Source organism: Anopheles arabiensis, chromosome 2 (genome assembly GCF_016920715.1).
Source record: "Anopheles arabiensis isolate DONGOLA chromosome 2, AaraD3, whole genome shotgun sequence".
NCBI lineage: Eukaryota > Metazoa > Arthropoda > Insecta > Diptera > Culicidae > Anopheles > Anopheles arabiensis.
In genome coordinates, this window is record NC_053517.1 from 110,644,896 (window position 1) to 110,657,749 (window position 12,854).

A 12,854-nucleotide genomic window follows, 5' to 3' on the forward strand; every position below is an offset into this window, starting at 1 on the left:
CGTTGTCGAGTTTTGCCCTCCCCATTCCCACCCCATTCAGGGTGCTGATTGGCGAGTTTAGGGGGGGAAATGTTGTTGAGTTGTGTGAAACTTGCATATTTCATGCGCTGGCGGTGACGAACCGGACCCGCCGCGGCTAGGGTAGGGTAGGAGGGTGCGGAGTTTGGTGAAGCGGCCTTACCTTTCCATTTTATCTAGGCTGGCAGGATATTTCAAAATCGTCTGTGTACCATTCATTTCTATCACGTTTTCTGTGGCCAGTTCGAGTTCTGGAAAGGAAAAATTGCACATGGAAAAAGATAGAAGGGGTGTGTGTTAGATACTATACGATTATAAAGCACGGAGGAAGGAGGAAGGAAAAAAGACAAAGCCACAACGTGAATTGGAAAAAGGCGGCACCGTCCCTTGGCGTTGGTAAATGGTTTTAGAATATTAATCCCTTATCCGGGGACTCGGCTGCGGGCAATCGGCACCGGAAGCTCTCTCTGGTAGCGCAGGGAAAATTGTTCGATCACGACACCATGTGGACATGTACGAGTCGAGCTCTGTCTGTGTAAAGCTGACTAATGATTTTGACGTCACGTCCAGCATGAGCCGCCACCAGTGGGGCACGCGGGTTCAGTCGCTTGTGAGTGATTTCTACTTTATTCCTTTGTCCGTACGCTTCCTTCCTCCTCCTCTTCTTGTCCGGTCGGCGTGAGCCGTGCGGAGGAGTGTTTCATATGGCGCGATGACGGCTTGCTATGAGTAATTCTCACCACCGACCAGCGGCAGCTGCCTGTCTAGCTGCCATGTCATAAACCAACAACCAGCAGACTGTATGACCACCTCCACCTTCTTGCCGCTTCCATTCACTTTGTGACTTTTTCTTTTCCCCTAAAATGAGACAAACTGCTCTCGTCCTTACCTCGCCGGTTGAAGGGGCGAACCCGCACGGCTACTCTGATTTTGTCCGACATGGTTTCTCACTGATGATGATCCCGTTTTCCGTCCGAGATAGAAAGTGTGCGTTGGACCGCGCGCGCGTCCGTCGTCGCTATGCTGCAGCAGCTCCGAAAACCCTCAGCCTCAGAGAGTTGGTTTTGGGGAGCGGGGGACTTTGGGATGCAATGAGCAGTTTGCGAAGGGTAATGTGTCAAAACCCTGCGCAACCCACCACCACCACCACCACCGCAACACCTGCACGAAACCGTACGCACAGGTACGCGCAGCACACACCGCACACACACTCTCTCTCTCTAGCACACGGCGCGGCACAATACACTAACAACAAACACTAAAAACACCTTGCTAAAGAAAAATCACCAATAGAGAGTAAAAACAGAGCCCAGATAAGCATAGAATTGCAGCGCTTTTTAATGAAACAAATCACACATCATCCGCGATGACGATCACCACACACGCTCGCGAGGAGAAGGAACACAAACACTCGCGCACACGCACGCACGCACTTAAAAGAGCAATCTCATCAACGTGTGCGACGATTTATTTTTTTCGCTTCTCGAGCTTCTCGAGCACAGCACACACCTTTCCATCATCAACACAATCACACACTGTCGTACCTACTGTCGCTTTCATGACATTGAATGGTTTCTTCTTCTACTCCAATGCGAAATAAATGCCTCGCGTTTCTTTTGATTCAACTTTATTCTGCCCGCACATCACCTCCCCCATTCGGAGCCAACACAACCACCATCGGCCAAGTACTGTTGCTCTCGCTCTAATTCATTGATGCTTTCTTCAAAGCTTGCTTTTCGTGCTGTCCCCACACGAGAGTTTCAGCTTTCAAGGACGCACCGATACTTGGGAAGTTTAGAGCCACAGACTCACGAAAGACCGTTCTCCTCGTCACAAAAAAGCGGGTGACGCAAATGAGTTTACTTAATCAAAAAAAAACACAGAACCCTTTCCTATTAATGTTGCGTTGCACACTCGTTATCGTTTGATGAATCATATCCCTTCCAGGAACCCTCCAAACCTAATCGTGAGTTGATGGTTTTGTGTACTCCGGCCTTCGCCGAATGTTTGACAATGACCCTTCTATCCCCGGCAAAGGTTGATGCACATGAAAAATAGGTTTCCAAAAAAACAAGTGCAAAAATGTAATAAACGGAATGAAATTCCATCAGGAAACTTGCACGCACAAATTCCGAGACACACACACACACAAACACGCACCCATCTTCTTCACCAGCACTTGCGGCCGCTCTGCTCGCAAAGACGTCAAGTCACACTCGAAGGAAGCGATTCAATAATAAACCCTACGGAAGGATGCGTTTTGCCCTTTCAGCGCTCTCCTGAATCGGAAAGGATAATCAGCACACACAGAAACGCACACAAGCAAAGCGTCCAAGGAGACACTGAGAGAGAGAGTGAGAGAGTGAGACAGGACACACATACACAGTAGCGTGCGCAAACATTTTTGGCGTGCACAAAACACCACCAACAAAAGCACAGCACCGTGTGTGTGTGTGTGTGTGTGTGTGTGTGTGTGTTTGTGCGTTTGTCCGTGTGCCGAATTCGAGAAAAAGTGGGGCTTTTAATCAACTCGTGGGCTCGTGAGGGTTAAAACAGAGAAACTAGCGAGCGCGCACCACCCCAACAGACACACCAACCCTCCAGGCAGAGTGTGTGTGTGTGTGAGAGAGAGAGAGCGAGGGCAAAGAAAGTGTGTGTGAATGTGTCTGTGCGACTGTGGGCTATGCAAAACCATCTGGAAGAGAGCGCGCGCTCAATGAAAATCTCACCAAACCGCGCTCTGGGGGGATTTTCGCTCAACCTTTCAGCACACACACATACACACACACACCGTCACCCACACCCCCCTTTCCGGGAAGGGGGGAGATAGGGATTTATTACCCTTCAAGGAGGGAGGCCTCCACAATGCAGCACGCCATCTTGCTTTTTTTTCGGGCCGTATTGTGCGAACTTCTTCCCCATTTTTCGGGGTAGGATGGGGAGTGTCCCTTGTTTCGGGCTGAAGAGAGTGGGGGTTGTTAAAGCCTCAACCCTCCCCCTCCTCACTATGACAATCCCTTTGCAGGATGGATGGATGGAGTGGGTGTTACGCATACGCAGAGTGGACGCAATACGAACGCTCTCTTTCTCTTCGCAATGGCACAAAACACCACTACACCACACCAACAACAACAACAACAGACAATCGTGTTTCACCAGACCAGCCAGCAGCAAATTGAAGTCATACGCTACGATCAAGGGCTGCTTTCCTCTAATCGAATGTGTGAATGCCCGCAACAAAGGATAGCCTTGTGCCGTTGGTGTTTTCGTGCGAGACTTGCCCCGCTAACGCTTCGTCCAGTCGTCAGGGCCAGTGTTCTGGAAGCCCCGTTCTTTCATGCCAGCTTATCTACCTCAGCCCTCATCGGAGCAGAGAGAGGGCGGGGGAGGGAAGATTAGTCCAGTTTCTTCATCAGTCCAGCACACTCGCACACGCACACGGATTGTTTCACTTTCATCACACCCATACATTCGCGAGCACAAGATTTGTTCGGTACCAGCCATACCACACACCAGTAACCTACAATTTCACCTCCTATTGCTTATTGCACCTGCACCGGAAAACGAAACAATTCCATCACAACTCCTGACTGGCACAGTTCACTTTGACAACTAACGCACCCCTGCGCTGCAAGCTGTACCCGAGGCCAGGTCGCCCCACGCCGAGCGCATTTGACAGGTTGATAGAGAGAAAAAAAATATAAACTTCATATTGACACAACGGGTGCAGTTCTCCGCGCGGTTGAATTTTTGTACCAACGCAAAGTTAGATAGGAAAAATGTTCAGTTTTTTAGCGTTAACTTTCATGAAAATTGATTTCATTTCAAATACCGCTACGAACTGCATAATTTTACATTTTTCAACCCAAAAGATGAAGTATGGCCACAAAGCGTGCGAAACATCCCATAGTTGGTTGTGACCAGATAGGTTTGATTTTTTTGCCCACATCCAGCAGACAGGTTGGGAGAAAGAAAGAGACCGAAGTGAAACAGAGCATTCCTACCACTGGCTAAAATTCAAACCAACCCTGCCAACCCAAGCCACGTGATTGCATTTTAAATTTTAAAGCTCAGCTTCTCCGATTTATTTCGGTTATTATTTTTGTTATCTTATCTCACTTACCCACCCAAGAGAGCACTAATTTTCGAGAAGAAATCACACACACACACACAAGCATGTCTATTCGCGATGTCTAAATTTTTCGTATTTATTACGTCCTATGTACAGCGGTCTTCAACCATTTTGCTATAACAACATTTATCAAATAGAAAGTTCTAAAATTCGCTTCACCTAAGATTCGATTTTCATTTCCACGAGGGACGAGGGCGGGAGGGAGGGGTGGGTGGCAATGAATTTTCACGCCACGTGTTTCCTGTTTCATGGGGTGGTCGGGTCGGAGGAAGTTTTGCAACATCTTCTAATGCCAGATAATTTAATAATTATATCAGCGCCGGGGTGCTGTTCGATGCACGACGCGACGCGCGTTTAGTAGTTGCTCCCGATCGTACTAGCGTATCACGTTGGATTTAGGAAAACTTTTGCCTACAAAAGAGAAGAGAGTATGGAAAGGAAGCACATTACAATCTAGCCATACATCGACCACCACACACCCTACATTAGACTACAAAATCTTCTGCGGTAAATTCTGTTTTATGTTTTGTGTAGATGCCGATTTTGTGTCAACATGAAACATGGCGAGAGTAGTAGTAGTACTTACCTTTCACCGGGACGTGATACGAGCGGAACAGAGGTCCAAAGGAAAAACACAATTAGTTCACGTTACAAAACTAGCGAATTTGTTGCTTAACACAATTAGGGTGCAAGAAACAGCTATGATGGTTCGCCAATTGGAGAGCATACACGTACAGGGAAAAACACAGGGCGATCTACGGGAAACGGTTTCATTCGGTGCAGATGTATGATGGACGGATGAGCACGAAGATGTGAACGATAAACGCAATGGAAATTATGTTAAAAAAACAGTAGAAACAGGACAACAGAAGAACCAGAAGGAATGGACAATTACATACGACATTACACAGGGGGGGTATGTTATGAGAGAAAAAGTTAATTTGGTCCCTCACATCTTTTGATTTGTTTTGCATTTCTCAACAATTGAATACCAATCGAATGTCCCAATAACTGTTGATGTTTATTCACTTTCAAATCAGCTTTCGTATCACATATCATGCAGGATTGTTTTTTTTTTTTGTTTTTCCCGTTTTTGTTTTTGTTTTGTAACACTAAAACCAATTTCGGTGACGATGGATGGACGTTTGGATTGGTTTAACAACTCGCACACCTCTCTCTCTCTCTCTTGGCCTATCTAAACGTATTGGAAAATGATGGAAAGCAAAAGCCCCACTAGTCGCCAGTTTCAAACCCACTGCCCCCTTGTGAAAGCAATATTGTAAAAAAAAACGCTTTAAAATTTTTGGGGTTTTTTAAAAAAAAATTACAGAAACAAAACAAAACCAGTCTAAAAGAAACACTTTAACGCTTACTGTTAGGTAGAAAATAAAAATAGAAAATAATATCATAAAATGTTTCTAAAAACAGGGAATGTGTTAGCTTGGCTTGATATTTGGTATTATCAGCAAAATCGTTTGCTTTTGCCAATTCAAAATAAATGCAAATTTCACAACCTTCTGAGCCGTGTTTTGGAAGGTAAGGATAAGTAGTAGTAGTAGTAATAGTAGCGGTAGTAGTAGTAGTAGTAGTAGTAGTAGTAGCGTTATCCTTTAGCTATGTTGTGAGATCTGATTGTGATCCCTGACTGATCTTGCCTGACTGACACAAGAGTCAAAGGGGGGAAGGAATTGTGATTAGCTACTACACGCGAAAATTGCGATCGATTGCTATTGGGTGGTGGTGTTTGTGTGTGATTGTTATTATTGTTACAGAGAAATGGTTTGGCTTGGGTAACAACAAGTGCGACATTTCTCTAGAGCTTTGCCCATGGTGTCCTAAAATGAAGGAACGGGGAGAGAAGAGAAAGAAAAACGATAACGTAAAACTCATGTTCGCACACAGCTGAATCCTTTTTTTTTGCGGGAAAAGGTGATGGTAACGGAATGTCGTTTTAAACAAAACAAATACTAAAAAGAAGAAACATGCATAACATGATTGAAGTGTGCTTCTTTCTTATACCCCACAATCATGAGTTAAACGATGCTGTAAAGAGCCCATCATAAAGATGATTTACCAAGCATACAATGTGATTTGAAAGCGAAAAGCTGGTTACATTCTTACGCCCAAAGCTTCTTCTATTGCCATTTTCATGCACCATGCACATGCCACGATAGTATTAAGGTAAATTTTCAGATTTTGATCCACAGCAAGCAGTAATTTTCAACAACAAGCGTCCGAATTGTTCTCTTCCAATTTAAAATATGAACAAATTTTTCACACATAAACTGAAACGATTATCAAAGCATCACATTTAGCGTTTGTTATAAATAAGTACCTCCGGCTACGCAGTAATAAGCATTGTTATTGTTTGCCCATATTTTATGCCATATCATTGCTATGCACAAGATGATATGTTCTATTTGTACTTTTATCTACGACTTTAAAGCTTCAAAGCAAAAAGGCACTTCTACCCTACAAACGCATCTGCAGCGCAAACAGATAAAACACAAGTCGTAAAAACAATGATGATGGGAGATTGTAAAACTGAGCCTCTACCTAAATGGAAAAGAATCATAAAAGGGTAACACTTCTGAGGAAAACGAAACATATTATTAATAACGCTGCGCTTATTTACCGCAAACATAAACTTAAATTAAAGTAAAATGCACAGTTTAAATACAAACACATCGGCAAAATCATATATTAACAGCGAATGTACACAACGATCTCGTACTATATCCATGCTTATTCACATTTACTTGTTTTGCTTTCGGGGTTTCTAGCGAAATTACACTAAACACGAACAATAAACAAACATATATAATCTAAATGCGACCGCTCCCTCTCTCCCTCTCTCTCTGTTCAATTACCTAACAACCCGCACACATCTAAGCGGTTTATCATCATCGTGATGTCACACTACTATTGCACAAATTAGCCACAAAACTGTACACAAACATACGAGCAAAAAATAAGGCAAAATGGCAGAGTGGTAGAGGGTCTACTACACCCCGTGGCGGTGGTGGTGTTATGATGAACAAACGTACCATAGGGCTGCCATATACGCATTTTGTAAACATATTATACACAAAGCGATGTTACAGGAAAAAAGAAACAAGTGAAGTGAACTAATCGCATATCTGTGTCGTAATTTAGAACAAATAAAGTATGTAAATGGAAGAGGGGAAACTTAAGAGGGGGAAAAGACATAGAAAATATCAAAGAGTAAATTACGAAAGATAACGAACTGGCAAGAACTTTCAACTGTATCGAAAAAAACAGTGCAACTGCAAAGATGCTAGCGAAGAAGAAAACACAATGTCTGTGCACAAGAGTTAACAACGCCTACTACACACAAAACCGGAGGGAGGTGTTCGAGTACAGTTTGCTATCTGCCTGACTGACTGACTACCGTAGTTAGTTGCTGGATGTTGCATCCATACTTGGTTTAACAATTTTGTTTGGTTGGTTCAGATTTGTCTACACACAAACACATACACTCTCTACTGATATCTGCGCCGGGTGCTGCTGTGCTGCTAAAGTGTCGGATTATATCCCTTAATAACGTTCAATTTTAAGGCGTTGCCCCATCTACGGGTCGCAAACAATTGTATGCTTATCTCTTTCTTTTTTTTGTGTGTGTGTATATAGATAGTTCAACAAAGCTCATCTCTACGGCTACCACACAGCAACCCGTTGCGCGCCTAACTCTACTTTCTCATATCTCTTGCTTAACTTGCAATTGCTTCCGTTTGTACTCGGAAACACTCGATTCTCGGTTTTTGTTACTTTTGTCTTTTTTGCTATTGCGCTGACACAAAACGCTACACACACCAGGCATATATTGTGAGCGAATTTTGGTCGATTTAAATGGCGTGTTTGGGCCAGCACTTTTTTTTGCTTTGTTTTTGGTTGCGTGAGAGGAGAAGTAGAAGAAGAAGAAGGAGAAGTTCGACTTACATGTGCTCCGGGTGGTTGCGCAGACAGTCCAGGAATCCTTGCGGCTTCACCGTACCGGTGCAGATCTTGTGGATGGCGGTAAACAGTGGGAATCTACAACGAAACGAGCGGATTTATTTAGCTCGCCATCGTCTAGGAAAGGAACATTCGCCCAAAACACGCACTTATCCTCCATGCCTTTGCTCTTCAGCATAAAGTTCACCTCCTCGGCAGTGATCGGGCCCTGCAGCTTCTGTCCATTGAGCATCTCGTTCTCCAGCTCTACGATCGTTTTGCCCGTCTTCACGAACGCTTCCGACACCTTACGGTTACGGCCACCTGTTCTCAGCGGGAAGAGAGTTTGTACATTAGTTTCCAGCCATCACTCAACTACACCACAATCCAAAGCGCTAAAATTCACCGTAACACGTAGTGATGAGATCAGCAACGCCGCAGCTCTCGAAGAACGTCGACAGCTTGCTGCCCGGGTAGAACACATCCACGAACTTGATCATCTCCATCAGACCTAACCGAATGACGGCCGCCTTCGTGTTGTCGCCCAGTCCCATGCCGTCGACGAATCCGGCACCGCAAGCCACAATGTTCTTGAGCGCACCGCAGATCTCGACCGCATCGACATCGTCCACCACGACCACGCGGAAGTTTGGCGTCAGGAAGAGATCGCGCAGGGTTTGCGCAATCTTCATGTCCCGGCAGCCGATGGTCGTCTCGCAGAACTTCTCCTCCGCGACCTCACCGGCCAGATTGGCGCCCATCAGCACCGAGCACGGGATCTTCAGATGCTTGGTGATCAGGTGCGAGATCAGCTCCATGCCACCGCCCTCGGCAACATCGAAGCCCTTGATCAGGGACAGACCGACGGCCGTCGGCTTGATTTTGCCGAGCAGCTGCGTGCCCAGTCCACGGATAAACTGGTGCGGCACGACAAAGATCAGAATGTCGGCATCCTTGGCAGCTTCCACCACATCCGGAACGGCGACCTAGGGTAATTGGAAAGAAGAAGGGTGAGGGGAAACACCAGACACACATTAAAAGGACCCAATCATTATCAGTAGGAAGTATAATTATATCCGAGAGCATTAGTTTAAAGAAGGCAAACCTTCTGCCAATATGTAAAATTATCGTTCTACTGGAATCAAAGAAGTCAAAAACTCATCGATTTCTTCCCCTAAAACAGCATGAACAAGCTATGATCAATCTATTCGTGACCGGCATGTTAAACAATACATCTCACCCGCCTGTCTTTGCTTACAGCATTGGCTTTTTTCCTAATGTCGAAGGTTTAAAAATAAACTCCGTGCCCACGCGAGCGAAAATGCAGCTGCACAGCCAATGCACAACGTGTTCGGCTCGTACAGTTATCCTCAAACCCCCCCCCCCCCCCCCCTTTTGTCTAAACTCTCCCTACGCCGCTCAATCATTATGTCGGCACGGGTTGACGAGCAATAGATGTGGTTCATTGATCGCTACGCTACACCACCATGTGTATGTGTGTCCGGAAAAAGACATTACGCTTGCGAACAAAGAAACAAGAAAACGATCCGTCTTCGAAAATGGCTCCGTATGATAATGGCAAGGGCGCTGGCAGACTGCGGGCGGTGCTGTTGCTGCTATTTGCATACATTTGTTTGATCAATTATCGTTATCGTTGCTTCCTTTCTTTCTGTGCTGGTGTTGCTCTTGTTTTACTGCTGCTCTCGGGCGACACCTCGGGGCAATTCCTATTTAAACACCACTGTCCCCTTACATAATCGCTATTCATCGGACTGTCGAAAGGCCCGGGTTGACAAAATGCTTCGACAGCGGACGACAGCGGGTGGTGGTCGCCGGGAAGGTTAATGATAAGCGCGATAAAGTCGAAACAGGTTCTTTTGCAAGGTCCCCCCTTTCTGCTGGGCAGGGTGGTTCCAAATTCCAACCGAATCACTTTTCACGCTCGGCGGACGAACGGAAAAAGAAAGACAAGACTGACGAACGGAATTGACCGAGGGCACTCTGGGTCGGACTTGGAGGCGTAGAGTGATAACCTTTCCTTTGCTCACAACAATCGCCGGCCGTGTTGCTTTGCTACTACATTTCGGCGGAATAGTCGGCGCTTATGTAAAGTGAGATTTGAAAGTGATTGTGTGCTTCTGTCGGTGAAAGTAAAATCGTCAAACAATAAATAAATCAATCTGCAAGGCAAGAGAACAGTGCTGACAGGAAATATATTTCCTTCGTCAAAATAATGTCCAGGAAATGATCGATGTTAGCAGCATACTCTAGTTAGTGGCCTTCCCACTTCACTTTGAGTGGATATGAGCTGGCAGCGACGGCGAACAGCGCGCCAATAGTGCACACTTGAGGTCATCCATCTAGCTTCCGCATCATGCCACGTGCAGTCACGTGCAAGCTTCTAGTGCGCTTAATTGCCCTACTACACACAACTATCCAGCAATGTATACGTGTGTGTGTTGCAAGAGAACGAGAACTCACACACTTATACACTCAACTGTTAAGATAAATGCAGTCGCTGTGTGATGCAGTCACAGTCGTTCGTGCATGCATTCACACTCCGTCGTGGAGGATCATTCAACATTGCCGCGCTATAAGCCAAGCTCATTTAAAACTCATTTACTATTCCCTCCCTCCCGGGGCTGTGGTGTGTCGGCAGCATTTTGACACATATTAAATATGTTTCGACACGTTCCCACAATACATGGAATTATTAATCTTCGAGAGCTCTAACACGATGAACCTCCCCAACCGATAAGATAACCGACAGGCTCACCATAAAAACTGTTTCTTAATCGCAGAACCAACAGCTTCGGTAAACAACCGATAAGCCATTACCTATCGGAGGGGGCAATTAATTATTCTTCCTCCATCCCGGACACACCTGGCGAGACGTGGAGGAGGTGGGAGTTTGGATGGGTTTACGGGCGCCCACGCCCACGGACTATTACGATCAGATGGAACTTTGGCACCGTGACAAAGGACAAATACTATAAATACTTCAGGCCCACCGTTCAACCGCGCAACAGGCAATATCGTGTGACGGCAAAGGGTAACACTCTCCGTTGCAATGCACAAAAAACTTACGACGTTCTCGGGCAGCTTGTGTCCAGGCAGATACTTGACGTTCTCGTGCGTCGTGTTGATGATTTCCGTTAGCTTCTTGCCATCGATCATCTCCTCGTACACGTACATCGTAACGCGGTCCTCGAACGTGGCCAGCCGCTTGGCATTGGCGCCCACGATCTTGGCGATGGCCGATCCCCTAGAATGTAGAAAAAATAGACACAAGAGAAACAAGGTTTAATTCCCGTTTGTTGTTGTCCTTTTTTTCGCAAGTCATATACAATAACATATGTAATCCTATTTGCTTTGGTAGAACGTTTCCCGGCGCGAAACATACCAAAACATTGCTCATTGGTGGCCGACCTTTTCTATGTTTACTATGACAATAGAAGCAGAGCAAAAGAACTTAACCTTCATCAACTCTGTGTCCGTCCTCACTTGAGGAGAGTAGGTCAGCTTGGGGACATCTTTTTTTGCTTTAATTGACTTTTCTTCATGCGACGAGATGTAAATACTCCCACACTGACGCGCGCATTCGTAGTATTTTTTTTTTCTCTGTGACTGTTGTTTTCATTGCTCGAGAATCGTTTCACTTTATCTCGCTTCCTTTACGTAACCCTGACCTCCCGACGGTGGAGGATTTTTACTCGCTTTACTTTTGTGGGGAAAATTTGCTCACAACAACACAACGCGCACCGCGATTGCCTTGACATTGGAGCAACGGAGGAGCAGAAATGGAAGGGGGGGGGAAGAGCTGTGTTGTTTATCCTGGAGAACAAAAACACTACGGAAACGCGCACACACACAAACACACATGTTCGCGCAAGGATATCATGCCACTGTCAATCACGGCCTACTTCTTCTAGCTATCTGTTCAAGGACTAACGATGTGATGCCTTTTTGGCAGGATAGAGAGAGGGAAAAAAACTGCACACACGCATACACACACTTTTCCGGTATCTCCAGAAGTATGGCGAACACTTACCAGTTTCCGGAACCGACGATGCACACACGGACCTTATCAGACATGGTTGCTGGCGGCGTGAGGGGCGGTATCGACTTTTTGCAGCGCACAGAGGAACAGGAACTCAAGAGTACAGGATCAGCAGCGCAGGAGGAATGAACACACCACCAGTCGGAAGCTGCGAGTTTTGGGAAATGAAGAAAACGGTTTTATGTAATGCTCGAAATACGAATCCAATCAACCGCCACGGAAGAAGTGGATTCGGGCCGTTCTCGGGCCGTTCGGGTGTGCCGTGCCGTGCCGTGCCGTGCCGTGTGCGCTGGCTACACCACACACCGACCACGTGTACGTGTGTGTATGTGTGCTTTAGTGTCTATTTTTTGCTGTGTACTGCGTTCAGCTGATCACCAGCGCCAAACACACACGATGGACCAAACCACGGCAAACGAATTTCGCGATTTCGTGTTTGAAATCTTCCCCACCGCAGGAACTTACTTTCGAAACGATGCGTCCTCTTCGCGCAAACAATTGGAAATAAGTGCAAAAAACTATCCACATCGTACGATAACACAGCACCCAACTCGCCAACCTTGTTAAGGCGCGCTAACGAGCTACTGACAAGATTATGCAATGGTGATTGGTTGTCTTAAATTACGTTCTTTAGAGCTTTTGTAATTCAAGGAGTGCATTTTTGTCCCATTTAATGGTATTTTATAATAA

The 12,854-nt window shown here is 45.7% G+C and overlaps 2 protein-coding genes across 9 annotated transcripts in view; both read right to left on the reverse strand.

Annotated features, from left to right (window-relative positions):
- The window catches only part of LOC120898454 (kinesin-like protein KIF13A), a 29,833-nt gene extending 26,189 nt beyond the window's left edge, over positions 1-3,644 (reverse strand). For 4 of the 7 annotated variants that reach the window (XM_040304327.1, XM_040304325.1, XM_040304326.1 and 1 more), the window contains exons 1-3: positions 3,543-3,644; positions 908-1,290; positions 182-269 (exon numbers count right to left, since the gene is read on the reverse strand). In XM_040304327.1, the coding sequence (XP_040160261.1) occupies positions 182-269; positions 908-959 (140 nt within the window). In that variant the 5' untranslated portion in view covers positions 960-1,290; positions 3,543-3,644. Of the gene's footprint in view, positions 1-181; positions 270-907; positions 1,291-1,562; positions 1,795-2,144; positions 2,345-3,542 lie in introns of those variants that run through there. The other 3 variants (XM_040304322.1, XM_040304323.1, XM_040304324.1) reach the window with 3 other exon arrangements.
- A 553-nt stretch (positions 3,645-4,197) lies between these two features.
- Positions 4,198-12,748, reverse strand: LOC120904515 (glycerol-3-phosphate dehydrogenase [NAD(+)], cytoplasmic). 2 transcript variants are annotated; one of them, XM_040314552.1, is made up of 7 exons: positions 12,630-12,748; positions 12,156-12,312; positions 11,192-11,369; positions 8,511-9,090; positions 8,275-8,428; positions 8,111-8,203; positions 5,113-5,985 (listed from the first exon to the last, which is right to left on the reverse strand). In XM_040314552.1, the coding sequence occupies exons 2-7, from the start codon at positions 12,197-12,199 to the stop codon at positions 5,964-5,966; spliced, it is 1,071 nt and encodes a 356-aa protein (XP_040170486.1). In that variant the 5' UTR covers positions 12,200-12,312; positions 12,630-12,748; the 3' UTR covers positions 5,113-5,963. The 2 variants fall into 2 exon arrangements, with proteins under 2 accessions (XP_040170480.1, XP_040170486.1); XM_040314546.1 differs by lacking the exons at positions 5,113-5,985; positions 12,630-12,748 and adding an exon at positions 4,198-4,561.
- Positions 12,749-12,854: the final 106 nt, after the last annotated feature.

What these genes read in the sequence shown, in the direction of transcription:
- LOC120904515 (XM_040314552.1), bottom strand. Translation starts at nt 12,199, where the DNA reads ATGTCTGATAAGGTCCGTGTGTGCATCGTCGGTTCCGGAAACTG. An exon ending in ATCGTCGGTTCCGGAAACTG is followed by an intron (nt 11,370 to 12,155) that starts GTAAGTGTTCGC and finishes TCTACATTCTAG; the next exon opens with GGGATCGGCCATCGCCAAGA. An exon ending in AGCAAAGGCATGGAGGATAA is followed by an intron (nt 8,204 to 8,274) that starts GTGCGTGTTTTG and finishes GTTTCGTTGTAG; the next exon opens with ATTCCCACTGTTTACCGCCA.